The 24,190-nt window shown below is 32.4% G+C and overlaps 2 protein-coding genes across 25 annotated transcripts in view; one reads left to right on the forward strand and one right to left on the reverse strand.

Annotated features, from left to right (window-relative positions):
• Positions 1-15,843, reverse strand: part of LOC127723643 (uncharacterized) — a 41,892-nt gene extending 26,049 nt beyond the window's left edge. Inside the window, exons 1-6 of one of the 24 annotated variants that reach the window (XM_052230346.1) lie at positions 15,477-15,843; positions 7,900-8,063; positions 7,640-7,743; positions 6,967-7,018; positions 6,395-6,446; positions 5,931-5,982 (exon numbers count right to left, since the gene is read on the reverse strand). In XM_052230346.1, coding sequence (XP_052086306.1) covers positions 5,931-5,982; positions 6,395-6,446; positions 6,967-7,018; positions 7,640-7,743; positions 7,900-8,063; positions 15,477-15,563 — 511 coding nt within the window. In that variant the 5' untranslated portion in view covers positions 15,564-15,843. The other 23 variants (XM_052230345.1, XM_052230344.1, XM_052230343.1 and 20 more) reach the window with 23 other exon arrangements.
• A 301-nt stretch (positions 15,844-16,144) lies between these two features.
• The window catches only part of LOC127723645 (transmembrane 9 superfamily member 1-like), a 79,280-nt gene continuing 71,234 nt past the window's right edge, over positions 16,145-24,190 (forward strand). The window contains exons 1-2 of the mRNA XM_052230367.1: positions 16,145-16,404; positions 20,533-20,622. Of these exons, the coding sequence (XP_052086327.1) occupies positions 16,327-16,404; positions 20,533-20,622 (168 nt within the window). The 5' untranslated portion in view covers positions 16,145-16,326. The remainder of the gene's footprint in view (positions 16,405-20,532; positions 20,623-24,190) is intronic.

Raw genomic sequence — 24,190 nt, forward strand, 5'->3', positions numbered from 1 at the left:
CTGCTGAAAGTTTAATCCCGGATTATGTTTCGACTCGTTGACAAGAAAATACACATCATCCGCATATGGTGAAGGGTTCTAAACGTCAGGCCGATGACTGGTTGAATGATGGTAAGGTTGAGATCCAATTAAGAGGGATTAGCGATATTAAGAATTTTCTCATTTTGTGCCTACCCTAAATTCCAGCCAATCACTTAATTTGAATGTTAAACAGGGGATTTATCTCAAGTGCTTTTGGAATAAGAGAAAAATAACATGACGAAGATGTCCATATAAGCCTAACTCTGTCTAAATAGGATTTCCATCTCTTTAATAATAGACGCATTCATTTTCGTCAACTTATCTAAAATGGGGCTTTAACACATCATTGATTCAAAAAGAATTAATCCGTCAGATACTTGGATCGAAGCCTCTCAACCATTTTAATATTCTCTATCGGCCGAGGACAAAAGATTTAGTCGAAATGAAAATATCAGGCTGAGGGATTACTGGCAGAATGAATATTTTTCAGATAAGTAAACAAAATTACGTTCAGATCACTAATCCCTCTTTGTACTTAATCCCCTCAGCCGATGGTTAAGCACATAGGGAAGGTAATAGTCTCATTTGTTTGAGAAAAATAGAAAATAAATCATTGAATGGCCATTCTTTAAACTCTCTTCCGAGGAATAAACTCTTCAATTAGGTTTTATTGTTTGGAGAAATTTACCAATTTATTGATAATCTGTCTCGCAACTACTTAAACATTTTAGAAATATATATTGAACTTTTGAAAGTTTATTTGCTTTCAAAATGACTTTTATAATATTCTACTGAATGAATCTTAACACAAACATGAAAATAAATGTGCTATGAATGATCAACACTTAATTAGAAGTGCAGTGAAAAATATCACATGTTTATTTTTTACTATAATTATAAACATCTATTGCACATAAAATGGATATCAAAAGAGAGCCAATTGTCCACATAAACTGTCATAAAACAAAAATCAAATAATAATATATATCAAGAAAGTAATTTTACTCTAACTTAAGGCTTCTTAAGTTATATTTGGAAGAAGAGCTCTATTTTCCATTGAGTGACAAGTTTAATAATAATGCTCAGGTCTGATGAAAATATTTACTGGAATTTGATTTCAACATATTTTTTCAGTGTCAGATTTTAAATTTAAATCATCTTTAATTCACTTTATATGATCTTTATTCTTTTAAATAACAAGAAATGAGTTATCATGTTAATGATATTTTCTTCTTTCTTTACTTTAGCAAGTGAGACAGTAAAAATATAAAGGAACAAAACTCACAGATGCACTTTAAGGGAAATAACTCACTGACAGGAGGTTTTTTGGTCAATTGGAAAACTTTGATTTCAAAATGAAACATGCAGTGTTATTATCATACATTTTCAAAAGATATCCATGACTTTTATGAAACACTCCCAAAGTGGTTTTAAAACATGCTTTCAAATAATGCAGACTTGGTTAGATAAATATATATTCCCTATAATTTTCAAAGATTACTTAAATGAATATTTACATTTCAAACGTGACTTTGGATTATCTTTAGAATATGTTCACCACCAAACTGTATTATTTACTAGTTTTTTTTTTCCAAAATTTTTTTCTTTGAATTCATCTTCAGATACAATAATTACAAACAATTTCAAGAGAGATTGAAGCAGAATTACGCGAATATTAAGTAAACATAGACAATCATCAAAGCAATTTTAATAATTGAAGCCTTCCGACATATGATTAAGAAGAGTGCGTCCTCTGTCTTCCTAAAGAATTAGGGTCCAAGTTTAACAGGATTGTGGTAACACCCACCTAATCCAAATAGCCGATTTTTAAAACGGCACCCTCAAAGCCTTTTGTCAAAGAATAATCTTATGGGGAATCTAATTCATCTAATAAATAATATTTAATTTCAAATAAAATTTAAAAGTCTTTATCTGTTCAAGTGTCAATTTTAATAAAATAAACACACTATAATCTTCCTTTAGAATCAGTTTTTCAATTTTAGGACGTAAAGAATATCTTGTCAAAAGAGTTTGAAATTTTTTTGTAAAAAAAAATCTGTTCACTAAGGATAAAAAAAAATCACCTTTCCTACATTTACATGATGAACATTTTTAGAAATGACTGATTCAAAATATTGAGTGTCACTCAACTTTTTTTCTTACCAATGCAGTGTATATCCATAACAAAAATTAACAAAACATAAAACGTGATTATCAGATCTTTGACCAGTTCACAAACTGTATGTTCAAAGAGACCAATACCATAACGTCAATCAAAAGCATTATGGGATAGCACACAATCAAATGCATCATGGGATAGGCCACTATCAAATGCATCATAGGATAGGCCACCATCAAATGCATCACATAAAAAGCCACCACCAAATGCATCATGGGATTGGACACTATTAAATGCATCATGGGATAGGACACCATCAAATGCATTATGGGACATGACACCATCAATGCATCTTGGAATTGCACACCATCAAATGCATCATGGTATTGGACACTATTAAATGCATCATGGGATAGGACACCATCAAATGCATTATATGACATGACACCATCAATGCATCTTGGAATAGAACACCATCAAATGCATTATGGGATAGGAATCATTTACCATCAAATGCATCATGAGATGGGAAACCACCAAATGCATCATGGATAGGATGGCATTAAATGCATTATGGGATACTGGCCTCCATCAAATGCATCATAAGATAGGACACTATCAAGTACCATATTTTAAATGTACAAGTCCATGTATTATACTGCTAACACATACTACTAATATAGATAAAACACTATACAAAATTATCAAAAAGAAAAATCATATAAAAAATACAAAAAAAAATAATGATAATTATCAATGTAAATTATAATTGATTGATTGTTGTTCGATTGACGTCAAGTGGCAAATATTTCATAGATATTCAGGACAAATATAAATTATGACTTAGCAGTATATATTAATTCTGGAATTTCAGGTTGGGCAAATTGCTCATTAAAATTAATCTTGTAATAATCAGAAAACAGCGCACACCTGTCAAAAGTTCTGTTTCTCAAAATCACTCCTCATAACAATATTGTGGAAATATTATTAATTTAGATGTTTTAAACATTTTAAAACAAAGATGAATTAATGGACTTAAAACAACAAAATAAATACTCAGAATTTTGTTAATATGATTAATCATTGGTTAAAGAGACTTCTGGATTGGAATTGTATTAATAATTACATGTAGAACTAAAATGTTAAATTTTTATTGTATTTTTTATATGGGTAATTTTCTAAATTTTGTCCTATAGTTGGTAACTCCTACATCATGTGGTATCTGGTGGAGAGTTGTCTCTTTGACAATATATCATACCACATCTTCTTATTTCTATATTAATTAATCTTTTATTATTGGAAGTAAATCAACAATCCCAATGATAAATGCACCCAATAATTACTACATTTTTTTCGCACTTGAGATTTGCAGCTACTATATTATAGTGTACAAATGAAAAGGGTCATCCCAAAGTGTAATTTGCACTTACCTGCCTCTGTTTTCATAATCCTTGAAATATAAGACCCCCCTTTTTTCCCTTAAACTTACAAATAAACTGTTTCAAACAAATAAACTTGAAATAAATAATTCATCTCTTCATAATTGGTATTTCTGAAATTTACCTAAAAAGGTTCTATAAACATGTACTTGTTTTCATCCAAATCTGACATAAGAAAATCTAGATTTAAGGTTAACTTAAATTCAAATTAGCATTTACTTTTCAATATCTCAAGATGCACCTTAAATCAGTATTTAGTATAGTTTTCTTGGCATGTGAAATAACATGTAAAACAATTGCAAAAAAAATTACTTGTAGTTCAAGATTTATGAAGGGATTGTTTCACTTGATCATTTTTTCCCAGTTTAAAATATGGCAAAAAGTTTTTAAACTCACACCTGGATGATTATTATTGTGATAATTTGAATACAAATTCATCATGCCATTTGGTTCACTAAAAAGATGCCTTACTTTCACAGGTGAAAAATTAAAAATTTAATGTTAGAACATAAACTAATACACTCAAAAGAGTGAACACTAACATAATAATAAAATAAATAATAATAATAATAAATAAACTTCAAGCTTTCAAGACTTATGAGTTTGAATATTTCTTTGGTATTTTTTCCATTTCTTAAACAATTAAACAAAATCTTTAACAAGTGCTCCGATGAAAATTTTATAAGTAAACTTGCTTTTAAGGCTTAAATGGTGTAGTTTTATGCCAATGCTATTAAACAATACTGCGATATAATCATAAAAATTCTATCTTTTTTAAATATGCACCTAATTCAACAGTATATGCACCTAATTTAACAGAATGCACCTAGTAATGGCAACAGGAAACATTTGTTTCCAAATAAAATTCATTTCGAAGAAATAAACCAAACTTTGCCAATCTCTGAATAAATAAAACTTTGTATTATATGTCACTAAATGTAATTACCAATGTCTGATCGCTGGGATTTATTCTCGTAAAATTGTTAGTTTTAGAATTTCCATGGAACGTTATTACTTGCATAGGATTATCCCTGGATGTCAAAGATAATATCGATGGAAAATTGAACCTTAATCTTCGGCTCAGTTCAACTAAACACCCTTAAATCCTCGGGAAATTACCTTCTTGATCTGACGTGGATAAATTCGTAAAAATACATTAGTATGAAAATCAGATTGACAATATCGGCCACAAAACAAAATGTTGAATAATACCAGCCAAATCCTTTAAGTTATATTTTGCAATGTTTATATGATTGTAAATATGAGAGTTTAGATCTTTGTGTTATATCTTATCAGAGTAATTTCGTCTTTTAAGTCGCTACATCTTGAATTGTCCTGCTCTGGGTTTAGGCCTTAATCTTTCCATTTCATTTCAGAGTTATAAATAATAAATTTACAATTACGGGGGATAGAGAATATCGCAGAAATAAAGATGGGTTTAAATCAAATTCAAACATTTTGATGGAAAACAGCAATTTCACATCTTAATCTTCAAAAAAATGCAATTTGTTCTTGTATTTTGGGATTTAACGATTGTATAGATGTTATGTAATCGGACTAATTTGGTCCACATACCGTTCGAAAGATTTGTCTAAAGCAGCAATTTAAACTGCAATAAATATTATGACGAATTTCACCAGCGTTACATATCGTTGCGAGTATCCTAACGTTGTCAAGCTTCCATCCACTTTATTAAGTTCACTACATTAATTTTATGAGTTTGCAAAATCTACTGTCATGACTTGACACGATTTGTTCTTATTTTGGTTAGTTCCAGCATAAATTCTTCCACTGCATATTTTCAAACAACACAGGTAAAATGAAAAAATGTATATATAGGACCTACAAAACAGCTCAGGTTGTTTCCATCAGTTTCACCTGCCAATTGTGGGCAGCCCACTCAAATTAAGATTTTGTCCAAATTATTATACATACTGAAACCTGCTGTAGGGCTGATTGGTTGGAAAGTTGGTAGTGGTTTGGTTGTTAGCATTGGGAACAAACAACTTTTGTATAAATATACAAACCTGCATTTCGACTGGTCAGTTGAAAAATTGAAAGTTGTGTGGTTTTTATAGAATCAACAATACATTATCAGTATACATACCTGCTAAGAGGGCTGATTGGTTAATAAGATGATAGTTGTGGGGTTTCTTGGGAATCATCAACCATGAATAATTCTGGCATAAGTATACATACCTGATGTAGGGCTGGTTGGTTGGAAAGTTCGTGGTTGTATAAGTCTACATACCTACTGTATGGTTGGTTGGTAAGTTGGTGGTTGTATAAGTATACATACCTTATGTAGGGCTGGTTGGTTGGAAAGTTGGTGGCTGTATAAGTATACATACCTGCTGTAGGGCTGGTTGGTTGGAAAGTTGGTGGTTGTATAAGTATACATACCTGCTGTAGGGCTGGTTGGTTGGGAAGTTGGTTGTTGTATAAGTATACATACCTGCTGTATAGTTGGTTGGTTGGGAAATTGGTGGTTGTACAAGTATACATACCTGCTGTAGGGCTGGTTGGCTGGAAAGTTGGTGGTTGTTTAAGTCTACATACCTGCTGTATGGTTGATTGGTTGGAAAGTTGGTGGTTGTATAAGCCTACATACCTGATGTAGGGCTGGTTGGTTGGTAAGTTGGTGGTTGTACAAGTCTACATACCTGCTGTATAGTTGGTTGGTTGGGAAGTTGGTGGTTGTATAAGTATACATACCTGCTGTAGGGCTGTTTGGTTGGAAAGTTTGTGGTTTTATAAGTCTACATACCTACTGTATGGTTGGTTGGTAAGTTGGTGGTTGTATAAGTATACATACCTTATGTAGGGCTGGTTGGTTGGAAAGTTGGTGGCTGTATAAGTATACATACCTGCTGTAGGGCTGGTTGGTTGGAAAGTTGGTGGTTGTATAAGTATACATACCTGCTGTAGGGCTGGTTGGTTGGGAAGAAGGTGGTTGTACAAGTATACATACCTGCTGTATAGTTGGTTGGTTGGGAAATTGGTGGTTGTACACGTATACATACCTGCTGTAGGGCTGTTTGGTTGGAAAGTTGGTGGGTGTATAAGTCTACATACCTACTGTATGGTTGGTTGATTGGTAAGTTGGTGGTTGTATAAGTATACATACCTTATGCAGGGCTGGTTGGTTGGAAAGTTGGTGGCTGTATAAGTATACATACCTGCTGTAGGGCCGGTTGGTTGGGAAGTTGGTGGTTGTATAAGTATACATACCTGCTGTAGGGCTAGTTGGTTGGGAAGTTGGTGGTTGTATAAGTATTCATACCTGATGTAGGGCTGGTTGGTTGGGAAGTTGGTGGTTATATAAGTATACATACCTGATGTAAGGCTGGTTGGTTGGAAAGTTGGTGGTTGTATAAGTCTACATACCTGCTGTAGGGCTGGTTGGTTGGGAAGTTGGTGGTTGTATAAGTATACATACCTGCTGTAGGGCTGGTTGGTTGGGAAGTAGGTGGTTGTACAAGTATACATACCTGCTGTATAGTTGGTTGGTTGGGATGTTGGTGGTATTACAAGTATACATACCTGCTGTAGGGCTGTTTGGTTGGAAAGTTGGTGGTGTATAAGTCTACATACCTACTGTATGGTTGGTTGATTGGTAAGTTGGTGGTTGTATAAGTATACATACCTTATGTAGGGCTGGTTGGTTGGAAAGTTGGTGGCTGTATAAGTATACATACCTGCTGTAGGGCCAGTTGGTTGGGAAGTTGGTGGTTGTAAAAGTATACATACCTGCTGTAGGGCTGGTTGGTTGGGAAGTTGGTGGTTGTATAAGTATACATACCTGATATAGGGCTGGTTGGTTGGAAAGTTTGTGGTTGTATAAGTATACATACCTGCTGCAGACTGGTTGGTTGGGAAGTTGGTACTTGTATAAGTATACATACCTGCTGTAGGCTGGTTGGTTGGGAAGTTGGTGGTTGTATAAGTATACATACCTGCTGTAGGGCTGGTTGGTTGGGAAGGTGGTACTTGTATAAGTATACATACCTGCTGTAGGGCTGGTTGGTTAGTAAGTTGGTGGTTGTATAAGTATACATACCTGCTGTAGGGCTGGTTGGTTGGGAAGTTGGTGGTTGTATAAGTATACATACCTGATGAAGGGCTGGTTGGTTGGTAAGTTGGTGGTTGTATAAGTATACATACCTGCTGTAGGGCTGGTTGGTTGATAAGTTGGTGGTTGTATAAGTATACATACCTGCTGTAGGGCTGGTTGGTTGGTAAGTTGGTGGTTATATAAGTATACATACCTTTTGTAGGGCTGGTTGGTTGGAAAGTTGGTGGTTGTATAAGCATACATACCTGATGTAGGGCTGGTTGGTTGGGAAGTTGGTGGTTGTATAAGTATACATACCTGCTGTAGGGCTGGTTGGTTGGGAAGTTGGTGGTTGTTGGTGGTTGGCAATTACTTTTGGATGATCTTTAGATACATGTGACGGTTGATCTTCCATATTCTGCTTGTTTATCTGAAAGAACATTGCAAAATACAAATAACAACAATTAATTCAGATATTTTCCTAGACATGGTAGACACAGCTGATAATAAACAAAAACAAAACTGTAAGCAAAAGGTGACACAATTAAAAATCACAAATGGTAATATTTTTACAATGAATGCTACCCATGATGAATGTGGGTGTTCTACTGCAATTCTTTTGAATGGAAGAGTGACTAATTTAACTGAATCACTGTGACCTTTTGTGTACTGTAAATAACTTGACTTTTAAAAGTGTCACTCTTTCATAGAATATTTGTAAATACTTTGTTATTGGATAACATGGACAATACCCGCCGAAAAAGAACATTTCTAGACTGTGTATTAATAATTATTATCCATGTCATACCAATTTACGTGGATATCGTGGGTAAAGGCAAACCACAAATTTCAATGTTCAATGAAGTACAAGCTTTCTGTATGCTTTTACACAGACTTTGTCAAATAAACCATGAAATCAAATATCCACGAAAAAACATTTTTATCTCAATCCGCAAAAATAACTGAATCCACAGTAGTATGAACATAAAGTTTTGATTTCAGTGTGCACAACACATACATTTTTTTATGTTTCTGTAAATATTTATCTGGTACCGGTGAGCAAACCGTTACAGAAACCTGACAATTTTATACATTGTTATAACACCTGGTTTGTCACCTATTCCTCTGTTCACATCAGGTGGGCTGATCAGGGACCTAAATGTCCAACATGTCAGACTTACAAAAACTGCACAGTATTTTTCAAACTATATCCCAGCGTGTACTGTACAATTCAATACATGCATAAATTTATTAATAGCATTTAGAACAATAAGAGGGAACCTGTTTGTAGAATCTATTTCACAAGTGAATTAATTTATCGTTTATATAATTTTACAACCAACATTCAAATAAATAAAATTGTAAATTAATCATTTACTTGTACATGTTCATTGCAGTTAAAACAATATGTCATGTAACTTAGACACTCTATATAGGGTAAATTAACAATTTTTTTATCATAATGTCAAAATTGAGATATTATAACAGCTTATTATCACGATTATGGATTCACTTATTTCCATGGATATTTCTTTTGGATCTGGAAGTTTTGCAAAAGTCTGCATACAAGCAGAATACTATAGATTTGATTTTTTATTTTTAGTGTTTTAACGCCACTTTTAAGCACCAAATTTGGGCTATTTCGTGGCGGCCAGTTTTTATTGGTGGAGGAAGCCGGAGTGCCCAGAGAAAACCACTGACCTTCGATGGGAAAACTGACAATCCTAGTCAATTAGGATTGGAGTCGAGTGCACCCGCACGAGCGGGGTTCGAACTCACAACCTCAGTGTTGACTGGCTAGTGATTACAGTAGTAACTACTTAGACCACTCGGCCACCGAGGCCCCAGTAGAATACTATAGAAAATTTTTACTATGTTGAACATATAAACATGTGGTTTACCTACGTTAAGTCATATTAATTCCATGAATATTGGTCATAATCCCACGAATAATAATGAATTAATTTTTCAGGAGGGAGATTTTTTTCAACAAAATGGGAGATAATTGACATCCGTGTGACCGTGTCACAGCTGTGAGGACTCATCAGGTTGTCAGATATAGAATTCCAAATTTTACTTTCAACTTTCAAAAATGTTAATTAAAAGCAAAAAATTATATATGATATATTATAACAACATTTTAATGTATAAAAGATGTGATAATCTCCATTTACAAATGTTTAAACATGGTACATATATGTACATGTAAATGAACATCATAAATTAGGCATGATGAGTATGATAAATGAAAATCCTCATTCTCCAACACTCTGATATTTTAAAGAAAACTCTTTTTTAATTCAATTGATTTCTGAATATTTCTTTTATTCTCAATAATAGACAGCTAGAAGTTTTCACAAATTTATGCAAAGAAAAAAAAAGTAAAATGGGTCCACCTAACCAAATTCTTCAAAACAGTTGGAAGAGAGTCTAAGATTTCATAAATTATGGCTTTATTTGAGTAAATTGACCTTTTTTCCTTTTTCTCCTCTTTTATTTTTAAATTGTAAATAAAGTGGTTAATATGAATTTATTCATTGAAAATGCATATATGTTAAAATCAATCAATTAAATAACTTACTTTTATTTCAATATTGTTGACTTACCAGTTATCATGGTTATAATATAACTAAACATGAATATGAAAATAACAGTTTTTAAGTACATGTACAATGAAAGTAAGAAATGTGTCATCTTAAACAATTTCTTGTTAAACCAGTTAAGATTAAATTTTTACTTTTATCCAGTTGATCTGCTCATCCTAATTTTCAAAATTGACTTATTATATTAAAGGGTGTTTAACTTCCCTTAGGCCTTAATCTCCCTATAATCCCCAAACAAAAGACCGCATTGATCAATAAATAATAGTCACATACTGGACTAAACAAACAGGTTGATCCCTTTTATTGTACATTAATTTCAACCTGTTTAATCCAATTGGCTTGTGGGTAAAACCATTGATCTGTACCATAAATGTCACAGATGGTCGTTTCAAATTTTGATTAATCTTCGATAAATCTATATTAAAGGTGGAAAATTTGACAATTTCCAGGAATTAGGAAGATTATGTTTTCGTTCTTTATTTTTTTTCCAATAAATGGATTAAGTTTCACTTTTTTTGTTTCAAGCTTCCTATAATCATGATAATTATGAACAAATACACACAAACAAGTTTCCTGTGGGTAAAAAACACAAAAGGATTTTTAGAAATTAAATATTGATCTTAGTTTTCAATTCATTAAACAAGAGAGTTTTACCTTAAGTATAAATTGATGAATACAACTACAAATATCTATTTATATTTGACACCAGTAATAACGTCTGTAAATAACACGGAAATTCTTAAGCAATAATTACCAATAAAATAAATGTATTACTCTTTTATTGCTATTCTTCATCTTGAAATTCGCTTAAAAGTTTTATATTACAAGACTTCATTGTGTGGCCATGAGTCTTTCATGTACATGTATTATAAAATTGAGAATGGAAATGGGGAATGTGTCAAAGAGACAACAACCCGACCAAAGAGCAGAAAACAGCCGAAGGCCACCAATGGGTCTTCAACACAGGGAGAAAATCCCACACCTGGAGGCGGGCTTCAGCTGGCCCCTAAACAAAAATGTGTACTAGTTCAATGAAAATGGACGTCACACTAAACTCCAAAACATATAAATGAACTAAAATTAAATAACATACAAGACTAACAAAGGCCAGAGGCTCCTGACTTGGGACAGGCGAAAAAAATATGGCGGGGTTCAACATGTTTTGTATAGATCTACAATATATATATATATATATCTTTAAATATCTAGCCTCCGTAAGGAGAGATATTGATACAAATAAAATATTAATAAATAACACAATACACAAGTTTTAACAGATGAAAAAAAGAAATTATTTTAAACATATTTAACATCGTTAATTAGGAAAGAGAAAATGTTTTGCAAAGTTTGCAAACGTATGTGAAGCATAAAAATTGAAAACGTTCTTTCGTCAAACAGTCTAGTTAGAATTAGGTTTCTCATGACAGTAACAGACAACAGAAATCTTCATCAGCTATGGACCAAGAAAAGCACTTAAAGTGATCCGGTCTATACATAGTAAATCGCACAAGAGTTCATCGCGAATGTTGAATAAGTAGTCACACGAAGAGATTGCATGAATACACGGATCGGGTGAAAAATTTACTACATTTATCGCATAGATTAATATCAGTGTTCGTATTGTGCACTAAACAACACAGGGATACTATTTAATTTGCCTGTTCACACAAATTTGGAAAATCTAATGCAACAGTACATGCAGGTTGTGGCTGGAATATTTTATGTATGTTCTAGAAGATGCTAAAGTGATGATGTACATGTACAATAATGTATTTGAGACAAACCTCATTATCTTATTATGAAAAAAATCTTACTTAATTAAATGCAAACTCCTAAAATGTACATAAAAAAATGTCGGGAGTTTATATATAGTATTTTACATTTTGTAACAATTCAATCTAATATTAATAACTATTATAACCAGGTAATTCTGCTCATAATAGATCATAATACACGCTTAATTTGGTTAATAATCATACATATAGAAGATTATGTGAGATAAGTGTTATCTCTAGGTTGAGAAAAGATCAGCTGTCCTTTATCATTAGGATAAGTACAGATTATTACTACATGAGGATTATCTTCAAACTGTTCTCAGCTTATAAATTCATGTGTACTTGTATTGAGGTTATCTTTATAAAAATTCAGTAAATTTTATTTTCATCCAAATCTTTAAAAAGACTGGCTGCCTATTGAAGAATACATGTATACCCCATATCTCTCTTCAGGTTTCTCACTAAGGCCAGTCCACGAGTCCTGGACTCATCATTTTGAAAACTGGTGAGTCCAAAGATGAATGCAGATAGTAAAATGTTGTATCAACTGATCAAGTGCACACATACACATGTATCATAATTTTAGAGCAAACTTTAAAAAAATTAATATAATTTTGATTTTATCTCTTTGCTCTATTTTGTCATGGAGACTGAAATAATAAATTATATAGAAATAAAATTTCAACTTCTCACTGTTGGACTTGGTATGGCCAAAATTGATGATGTCTTTAAAAGTCCTTATTGGGAACCCTTTTATTTGTCATGCTTGTATTTAGGTTATCTTTATAAACATTCAGCAAATTTTATTTACATCCAAACCTTTAAAAGGACTTGCTGCCTATTGAGGAATATACCCCACATCTCTCTTAATTCAATATATCGTCGTTGGGCTTCCAAAATGTTGTAAATTACAACAAAAAAAAATCTCACAAACAGGCTTTGAAAATTTGGTTGAAATGGATGCTTCCAAAATGTCGTAAGTTATTCAGAACCTGAATATTTTTGTAAATGGCAGTGAAATAAAAACTATGACGTTTGTGGATTACTTAAAAACTAAACTTATTTTAACAGAAATATAGAAATGTACAAGTATTTGATTCCCGAAGCCATTATATAACACTTTTCAAGTTAACATACAACATTTTGGAAGCAAACTTTACAAGCAGTTGAGATTGGCAATTTTGTCACAAGTCTTTTTTCAAATGTTTTGATTGGTCTAACTGTATGCTATTTTGGAATATCAAAGATTGCCTCCAGCCAAGACGATTTGTGTGAAAAAGTAATTTTAGCCAAAAAAGTCATATACAACATTTTGGAATCCCAGCGACATTATTTTGTTTACTATTATTATAGATAACAATATTAAAAGAGAGTGGAGGTACAGGGAACATGACTGGGGAAAGACACAAACAGAATGTGGCAGGATTACACTGTAATGTAAAATAAGGAAATGTGGTATGACTGCCATTGACATTTTTTTTAAACTGTACATAAATTAAGTTAACCACAGGGAATAAGCTTTGCAGGGGCCCTGTTGCCAATGCTACTGAAAATTTGACTGGGCCCCTTACTTTTTACAGAATATTCCCATATGGTCAATACAAATTTTTCACATTTTGTCAGTTGGGCTTCATGAGTGAAATTTTAAAACTTCAATTCCCTGAACCTTCATGTAGTTTTTCAGATATAAATATTTATATACATTCTACTGTCATGACTGTGGTTGCAGAACATAATTGCAAGATCAAATGTAAATGTTAGTCATGTAAGTTAATATTGTAAACCTGACAAAAGAAACTATAGACATGTATGCATATATTGTTTCATGAAGTATCCAAATCAACAGCATCATGAACACCAAAATAATTAAAAGAGAACTAAACTGGAAACAATAAAAATTCTATGATCTAAACTGGGCTTACCATGGTAATCATCACAGTACATGTACAAATGTATATATATATATATACATTTTGTACATGTAGTCTGTCAACGAGCCTGCCACCTAACATCAAATAGAACTTAAAAGATAAATACATAGCAAAAGACAAGTGGTGGTCCAAAGTTTTTGACCACCAAAATTTTGAAAAGGACTGACACAATTTTGATATTTTGCAATAGCAATAATAGTGAGGACCAGCAGATTTTCTTCAAGGAACAAAGATTTTTAAAACTCTGAAAAACAGCAGTCAATCTATAAATCGCCTTTAGTCTAAACATGTCCTGGATAAATCAAAGTAAAACAGAGGCTTCAAAAGTACTTCAATCCTCATCTGACTCCTTAATGAACAAATCGCTAAGATACATGTATCATCGACCTACATTATTTTCTTCCATACTGACACAATGACTGACCCAACATGACAGAAAATTTAGAAGATTATTATTAAAACACTCAGAAAAAGCAAATTTTCATGGTAGATTTTTTTCACCAGAAAAATTCTTCACACATGAAGAATTAGATTTAATAAAAAAAACCAATTTGTTTCATAATTACATTGTGTTGCGAACTTGCTTACATGAAAATACATAATTATATACAAGATGTTGACTTGATCAAATTCTATAATTCCAAAATAATAATATGTACATGAAAGAACATACACTAAAAAGAATCAGGTCTTGTACAAATAAAATGATATAAAAATCTGCAAAATCTATAATTTTTATGTTCACTTTATCACAACTATTATGTCACCTAAAAGTCCAGAAGGAAAATTGAAGTGTTGTTCTATTATTACATTGGAAGTTTGTAATGCTTCTTAATAGATCATTTATAAGTTCAAATAAACATATAAGAAGATCTCAGTTTTGTTTAGTCAGTTTATCATTTGAATTTAAATTCTATAATATTAGCAGTGTATATTAGTGTTTTATATTAACATGTATTAAGAACTTAATTAATAACATGTAAATAATTTGCACCTTCAAAGTTAGATAAAAAAGAATAAATATTTTCATAATTTAAAATTAATATTTAAATATTGTCAAAACTTTAAATCAAAACAATCATTTTACATGTACAAGTACTTAAATTATGTAAATAGAAAATGATTAAAAACTATTTGCGTTAATATTCTAATTACACAGACTTTCGAAAAAAACAACACATAAAATTTGCACCATTATATATGTATATTCGATGTGAATCTATTTCAAATTGCTCATAAACATGATGAATGTCAGGTGTGAAATATTAATAAGCTAGGTACAAACAAGACTTCAGATTATTAAGGGAAATTAACATGATTAAATATACAGAACAAAGAGATATAACGAAATAAATCTGTGAAAATAACATGACTTGTCTGTCCAAAGTTGATTGATTCATTATACCGTTATACAAAGAAACAATGACAGTAATTAATCAACTAATGTGACAAGAAATACAAGATCATGTTCACTGGTCCATGACAGCCAATGATGTCCAAATCCCTAAAAGATAATATTGAAAAAGTCTGTTACCTGTCCTGGGTCTGTGTTCACTGCTGTGTGGACATTGGCAGCAACCCATGCTTCGGCAAAAGTTTCCATTGCAGCATGGAAGTCCATTATTAAATCAGAAGGTTCCAAAACAGCAAAACTGTCCCACAGTTTAAAGACACAATATGGTATCACTCTATGGGATGAAAGATGCTGAAATCTCAACTTTCATTCGAGTTATATTGATAGTTTTCCAACAAAGTCGCCTTGACAAAGTTTCACGAATGCACGAGCACTTTGTCGTGAAATGTCAGACATGAGCCTCCCGTGTCTAACATTATTGTAAACAACGAGTCCCTAACCATAGCCAGATATACTCAAGTCTTCAGTTAAGAGGATTAAGGAGCTTCTTCACACATCAATAAATATTATGCCGCGGAACTATTTTAACAGGTGCCCGTGGCGGTTTAAGGAGATATATCAATTGACACCAGCAATTCAGTTATTGAGGATTCAAATGAACATTATTTGTGTTTAAATTTGTAGGGATTTTTTTTTAAATTAAAAATTAAGTTTATTTTACAAAATATCGTGTAGTAATACAGACGATTTACTAAGCCGGAAAAGAAATACACAAAGATTAACAGTAAATTTGACATAGTCGATAAAACGTTTGAAATTATTCTTATTTTTTTGCATCCGACTGAAGCATCTCAATGATACAGATCTACACAATTTTGCCACAAATCAACAGACTCTGAAGCACGATTTTGGCTAGCTGTCACTGCTTTCCTATATTTACGAACATATTCTGGCTCTAAGATATTTTTTTAGTACCAACTCAATGCACTTAATGTGTTATGCTGTTTAAAATTAGTTTTGGAAATTGATAATGTCGATATTTGTTTGTTTTGTCGTGTTGGCATTTTTGTCAACAAGCAGTGGTATTAAATACAAGGATAATGATAAGGTAAAGCAAATCAAACATACGAAAAGTATAAAATCAAATCAAGTTCAGTAAGACATTTTAAGGGCCATAAGATAATAAAGTGCATTCAACAGCTAAACCATGATCATATTCAGTTGACAGTAACAGTTTTCACAGCAAAGACTGTGGTATGCTGAATTCCAGAAAGCCTTCCAAAACTTGTTAAAAATTCTGACAGCGCCTCAGAATTTCCCAAACATTGTATGGCTTAGTTTATTTTATTTAGATTGAGTAAAAGAGAGGCAAAAGATACCAAAGGGATATTCATAAATTCACAAGTCTAAATATATATGTATGAGGGTCGTAATAGAGGTACTTTCATGACGAATAACAGTAAAAAATTTTGCCAAATGACGTTAACGATAATTTTTGGTGCATGACGATAAAATGAACACTTTCTATATGATGGTAAAATTATTGACTTTTTTTGTTTGATTTTGACGAATCACGTTAAATTCTTTGCAAAAATAATGGTTACGGTTAACTATTTGAGACCTCTGACGAATCACGATAAGAATAATTTGACGAATCAGGAAAACATTTTTACCAATTTGATGCAAACGGTAGCCGAAAATGACCGTTTGACGCCTGAAGGTAAAGGGCATTCCTACCCTCATGTATTCTGACAATGTCATAGCAAAAAATGATCTGAAGAAAAACAACAGTATACAAAACACAACAGAAAACTAAAGTCTGAGCAACATAAACATGATAAACCCTGACTTTTGAATTATTACATCCACAATATTGTTACACTAGGAACTTGCATACAAGACACAAAATTCTGAACCTGAAGGTAAATTGTACTTTATATAAAAATGAGGAGATGTGGTATGATTACCAATGAGACAACTATCCATCCAACATGCCCTAGTTCAAATGAAGAGGATGTAAGCAATTATAGGCAACTATAGGGCCTTCAACAATTAGAAAAACCCATACCATTAGTCTGCTATAAAAGGCCCAGACAAGACAAATATGAAACAATTCAATTGAGAAAACTAACAGCCTAATTTTTAACAAACAAATTTACGAAAAATGAATATGACAGACAGGAACCAACGACAACCACTGAACATCAGGCTTTTGACTTGGGACAAGCATATAGAGATGAATGAGGTTTAACATGTTTGTGAGTTCTCAATCCTCCCTTAACCTGGGACAGTGGTGTTACAGAACAACGTTAGAACAAACTATGTAAATTAGTTGAGTTAAGAGGACATATCTCAAAAGTATTGTCTTATTTAGGCCAATAAAAAATATATGTCTGTTTAAGGTTACATACTATAAAAAAATAGGGTAGATAGGTCGGTATTTCCATTTTATTTTATTTTTTCATTTTGTTTTGTGTGACATGATTTTGAGTCATGCGGTTTCGTCTTGTCGTGGTCCAAGTTGATCTTGGGCCGATTTTACCCGTTATTTTAATGATTGGATTATTTCCCTAGGTTATTTGTTGGAACAAAATGGCGGCAAAGTGTTTATTTCATCACACGAGTCGCGAATAACCTTAAAACAGCTGTCATATTCACGATTGTGAACATTTGGATGTACCAACTTCGCTTTTGACACGAGTTCAGTTTATTTTTCACTTTACGACAGAAATAAAATGACTTAGGGTCGGCACTCAAAAGTAGGGTAGGTCGGGTAACCGTAAACAGACATATATTTTTTTTTGGCCTTATCAATGTTACTTGTTTTTGACTACATGTATGTATGATAGCTCTTTCTGGTACTTGGGGGTACCCTCAAATACATTTGTACTAGGACAGCTTACAAACAGAACTATTGTATATACTGAAATCTGAGAGTATAATCCTCACAAGAAAATCACATATTCACCTCACGGACACGAACTAGGGACATCTGTGTTTGAAATCGGTGCTCTAACCAATGGACTACTTAACTAGCTCAACCCCCCTGTAGCTAGTTAGTATATTCTTATCTACATGTACTATGCATGCAGTGTTCTCCCCAGGTGGATATGCGCCTTCAAAATATTTTCATTGATCCCGCAGCGCCTTAATTGGCTGCTGTTCCTTAATACTTGGTCCTGCAGCGTGGTAATTTTCATATTTTAATTATGAATGTTAGTTAAAATTGTCAATTTGCTGATCACCGCTGAGAGGTCGGACAATGTTACGCAATAACTGATAATTAGCTAAGTCTCTGCTTTACCTGTGCCAGCCTTATCAGACCATGTAATCAGGTTATAGCATAAATGATCATCAAGAAGATAAAAATTTTAAGTAGAAAATAAAAGTTTAAAAAAACTTCAGTGCAAAAATTTAAGAAATAGATCGCAAATACATTGTATTTACGCAACGTCTTTGTGTAACTACTTGACCATCTAAGTAAAAAAAAAATTTCATTGGTTGAAAAGAAGTATCTATTTAAACATGACCAATGAACGTGATGAATACACTTTACTCAAGACATTTACGATGAAATTTATGAATGAGAGTATTTGTATGTAAAAATAGTAAAATAAACTTTAATTAAAGATAACGAGGCGTGATTTTTGTTATTAGAAAGTGAAAAATTGTTGCTTGCTCAACTGTTATTTTAGTAATAAAATAATTATTGAACATTGATCATTAATCTGTCCATCGAGAAATATATGTGAAAACCAACACAGGTACGGAATCGGTGCAGCATCTGTATAATGTCACTAGTAAATAATTTCATTGGTCTTAACTTTGACGAATTTGTCAAGTTACTTTTATATCTACTTGCGAAAGAAATGTTTGACAATTTTACACATGGAAGCGTAATGTCATTGAATGTCAAACTACAGAAACTGGTCAGCTGTTCATTACAATCTTTTTGTTTTAAAAGTTGTATTCCAAATATCTTAAACGTATTCAATTTTAATGCTGAATCAACAGATTCTCTGCAAATAAGGAAGGAGTTAAGCAAAAGGCAGATGATGGAATAAGAAGTTTTTGTGTTTAAAATGAATTTATTTCATATATAAATTCTTATTATTTATTAATTGTGTGCATTATTAAACACATGTCATAAAGCATAAAAAGTCGTTCAAAGCAGCTGTTTCAACCTACATGTACAGTCAGTAAATTTATGTGTAAATAGTGTTATCTTAATATTGGAAAATAAATAAAATAATAATGTACATTATGTAAAAATGTTATAATCAATTTTGTAAATAATTATAAAATTGTTCATTTTTACTGTATATACGTCTCCACTAAGCCATGCGTAGTACAAGTGACATAAACTTGAAGGTGTTGAAAAGACAGTCAATACAAAGAAGAAGTAGAAATTCATATTGCATATCATCAATTCAACAACAGAAATTGCATGCCCACCCAGTACCCACTCCCACTGTACTTGTGGGCGGGTTGACAAGATAAATCCACCTGAGCTGTAGTGTAATATGCAAGGGAAGCAATCCCATCACAATACATAAATAATTCAGTGGCAATTAAGAACAACTTTACATCAGATTTTAAAAAGAGTAGTCATGCAAGAAAAAAAATAATTTTAATCTACACATGTAAATATGTTTTTAATGAGCATTATATTGAATGACTGGCTTGATTTTGCCATTTGATAAAGGACTCTCCGTTTTTAATTTTCCTAGTTCAATATTTTTGTTATTACACTTTTTAGTACTTTTGTGATGGGTCTTAGACCCAGGATGGGGGCATGTACTATATAAAGTGTGGTAGGGAAAAACCGCAAATCTATTCAGGATTAACAATTGAGCATAAGGAAAGGCAGTTTCTAGTTTTGTGTAAATAATGAGCAGTATAAAATAAGGAGATGTGGTATGATTGCCAATTAGACAACTAGTCCAAATGGAGTGGATTTAAGCAGTTATATGCCACATTACTGCTTTTAACAGTGAGCAGAACCCATATTGTAAAGTCCGCTATAAAAGTTCTAAAATGACAAAATGAGAAACAATTAAAGGAAAAAACAAACATGATTCTTTTTCATTTGCCACAATTAGCCATTAACATTGTGTTCTTTTTTATCATGGAGACTGAAATAATAAATAATAGAGCAATAAAATTTCATCTTACTGTCGGACACACTATGGCCAAAAAAGACTAATGAAATTACTACATATTATTTATTTTTCAGGTGATACTTTATGTGAACAAAGTTGGACCATACTTCAACCCACACGAAACATACCATTACTACCAGCTACCAGTCTGTAGACCCAAAAAGGTAGGGCACACATAACTTGTGAAAATAATTTAGTGTTGGATATTATGAAGTGATGGTTTTTTTCACAATGCTTCTTTTTATAAAGATAATGAGTTGTGGAAAGATTTCGCCAATGAGACAAGTATCCACTAGAGACCACAGGACAAGGATATTAACAACTATAGGCCACCATAAAAGGCAAAACAATCTGTGCTTGTTCCCTGCAATTCCGCTATGAAGTCCATTCGTTTTTAAATGGTCACCGAAAAATGTCGCTAGCAAAATAGAAAAAGGAAATTTATTTGGAAAAGAATACCGATAGAATTTAGCGGAAAAACACCATGCAAGCAGACGTACAAACCAGGGCTTCCAAAATTATTTTTAGCCAGCCGGACATTTTATATATTATCCTGACTTTAATCCCTTAAGACTAAATGAAGAAAAGGCAATTATGGTAATCAGTTGCCGAGTTGGCCATCCCAATGATTGACATTGAAAAACGATATTAAACTTTCTTTGATTCAAATTTGAAGTTCTGACGTAAACTGTTAAATTGACAGTGCAACATCACCGTACTTATATCTGCCTTAGACTTTTTATTTGTGCAAAATACAATGTAACGTTGTCAAAAACTTTACTTTCGTTTTTAAATCTACCGGATGTTATCGTGACAATGGTAAAACATGGACCAGAGACGGATACGTAAATTCCGTGTACATTTGCAAAGCATGAATGAGTGTATAAGTAGCTCATTCTACGTTATTTCTTCAAGAAAATATTCGAAATACGTGAGATAAAGGTATCAATGACAATTTAAGCATTTTTTGAAGAAATCAGAATGCATAATTAAATTTCACACCTGCGCACAAGCGCACACATGTACTAGTTCAAAGAGAGACATGTCTCTGGTTCAAACAACGTGGTTATGACGATTTTTCATTTTCACCTTTTTAATTTTTTCATCAAATCATATTTGTAAATGTATTTCTGATAATTTAAATCTTTTTGACTAAATTAATTAGATGCAAACCGTTGAAATTTAAGAAAATAACTTTGAATAGACCGATCAATGTCCGGTTCAAAATAGTTTACCTGTCACCTGAACAGGTCAATTTCAGCTGTTCGACAACTAATTAGCCTTGATTAAAATGAGAAGGTATTAAAGTAGGGGTTGTTTTGATAGTACTTAATGATCATGTCACTTTTATGACCGGAAATGTGTGGCTGTTAAAGGCAAAAGGTTGGGTCAAAAAGATCACGAATTATGTTAAAAATTATTATGACCGTCTCTTAAAAAAGCCTTGAAAACTAAAAAGTAGATGACCGTTTGGTGCTTTGCCCAGCCGGATTTTTACCGGACATTATACAAATGTCCGGAATATATGACAGTTTTGGAAGCCTTGGTACAAACTCAGACAGAAACTGGTTTATTGGCATGGAATGAAAATAGAAGAGTTGTTGAAATTGGCTATTTGGCCGAACAACATTCCCTTTGTTTCAAGTGTAAACGGTATTTGAAATTTGTTGGACTGTACAGAAGAAATCTGATATGGTTTCGGAAGCTTGTTCAAAACAAACTACTAGCATTGTAATTTTATAAGCACAGTCTAAACAGGACAGCTACATCGGAATAAGGAGAAAGTTAACAAAGGCTTAAACATATGTAATGTCAACACTAAATGCTCACTCGGTTAGGTCGAAATAAAATTTAATCATTCAGATCCTGTTACATCTTTTTCTTTCAATTCCATTCTGAAATAGATTATTTCTCAAAATTTACAATCAAACGATTAATTAAAAACCTGTGGCCCACAATGAATGAATGATCAGTGCTTCGATGAAGGTTAATCCAGAAAAGCACTTCGACCGCAAATAAGCTACAAAACGATATTTTCATTAACCCATTTTATTCAAACTGCAAAAACAAACTGATTAAAAAACAGTTCCAATGCCCCCACACCACCCCCTCCTGCGTTGTACATATTGTATCTGTCAATGGCCATTATAACTTTAAAAAAAAATTGTTTGTTCTTTGATTGATTTTTTTTTTATAAATATTGTTAATAGAGAAATGCAAATTTGAGAGCAAATGCAATGAAATTTCCGATATAATTATTATTTCTAAGGGGCATAACTCTTTTAAAAATATTTGATCAGCACTGACCTTCGAAATTATCCAAGACAATGCTGATATAAACCTTTAATATAAATTATTCAAAGATCTAGCAAAAATTGTACACCTGAGAGCGCTTAAAAATGCAATTTTCCATATATTAATTAATGTATCCAAGGGCATAGCTCTTTCAAAAATAATTGATTGGCATTGATCATGTTGATTTTCAAACTTGTCAGCAAAAATGCTGATATAAACCTAATATATAAGCTTTATAAAAATCAGGCAAGAATTGTACACGTCAGAGAGCTAACAAGACCGGACAGACAAACAGACGGACGGAAGAACAGACGCCCTGTATTTGTATGTCCACCACAACGCGCGCACAGGGACAAAAATCAAACGAGATCTTAAAATCAATTTTATTTTAGATTCATATTAATTTGCACTTTGTCTTCAGGGAAGGGTGTGTTTTTGGTGTTTTGAATTGGACATGATGTACAGGTACAGCTGATAAAAACGCATCTTTTCACAAAGTGGGGAGACAAAACGTTTCACAGACGATTAGCAAAGGTGCCTTTTGGGGGATGGGCATATTGTTCACATAGTCGGGAAAAGCCGAGATACTTCACAGTCTTAAAAGTAGTTTTTACAACAAGTATACAAATGTTTATGTAAATTAAAAGGGTTGTTTTTTCTTTGTGTGCATAAATGGAAATGTGGAATAAACAATAAAACAGCAAATAGCCAATTAACGACACACAAAACCAAAGACATTTATATAACACATGACTAATGCAGGATGGACGAGTATTTTTTTAATGCTAATTTGTAGTTTTAGTGAAGATTCGTTGGTCCCTTGAATTGGAAAGTTAATAAGTATATTTAGTATGGCAAGTATTGAATCTATCAAATTATAACATCACATGTTCACAACAAAAGTCAGATTTTAACTATAACAGCAACATATTTCAGTCTCGACCTAACCGAGTGAGCATTTAGTGTTGACATTACATATGTTTAAGCCTTTGTTAACTTTCTCCTTATTCCGATGTAGCTGTCCTGTTTAGACTGTGCTTATAAAATTACAATGCTAGTAGTTTGTTTTGAACAAGCTTCCGAAACCATATCAGATTTCTTCTGTACAGTCCAACAAATTTCAAATACCGTTTACACTTGAAACAAAGGGAATGTTGTTCGGCCAAATAGCCAATTTCAACAACTCTATATGTTGATATGCGCAAAATAACGTTGTCAAAAACTTTACTTTCGTTTTTAAATCTACCATATGTTTTTTTATACATGTATGGATTTGGTTTACAATCCTGGATATTATGATAGTTTTTAGTCTTTCTCCGTATATGAGAAAATAGCCATCCATTGAAAAATCTAGAAAAGTAAGTCGAAAAAAATATATCTATTTAAATTTGGCGTCAAAATTGACATTTATTTATCAAAATTACAAAAAAACAAGAA

Source organism: Mytilus californianus, unplaced genomic scaffold (genome assembly GCF_021869535.1).
Source record: "Mytilus californianus isolate M0D057914Y unplaced genomic scaffold, xbMytCali1.0.p SCAF_13, whole genome shotgun sequence".
NCBI lineage: Eukaryota > Metazoa > Mollusca > Bivalvia > Mytilida > Mytilidae > Mytilus > Mytilus californianus.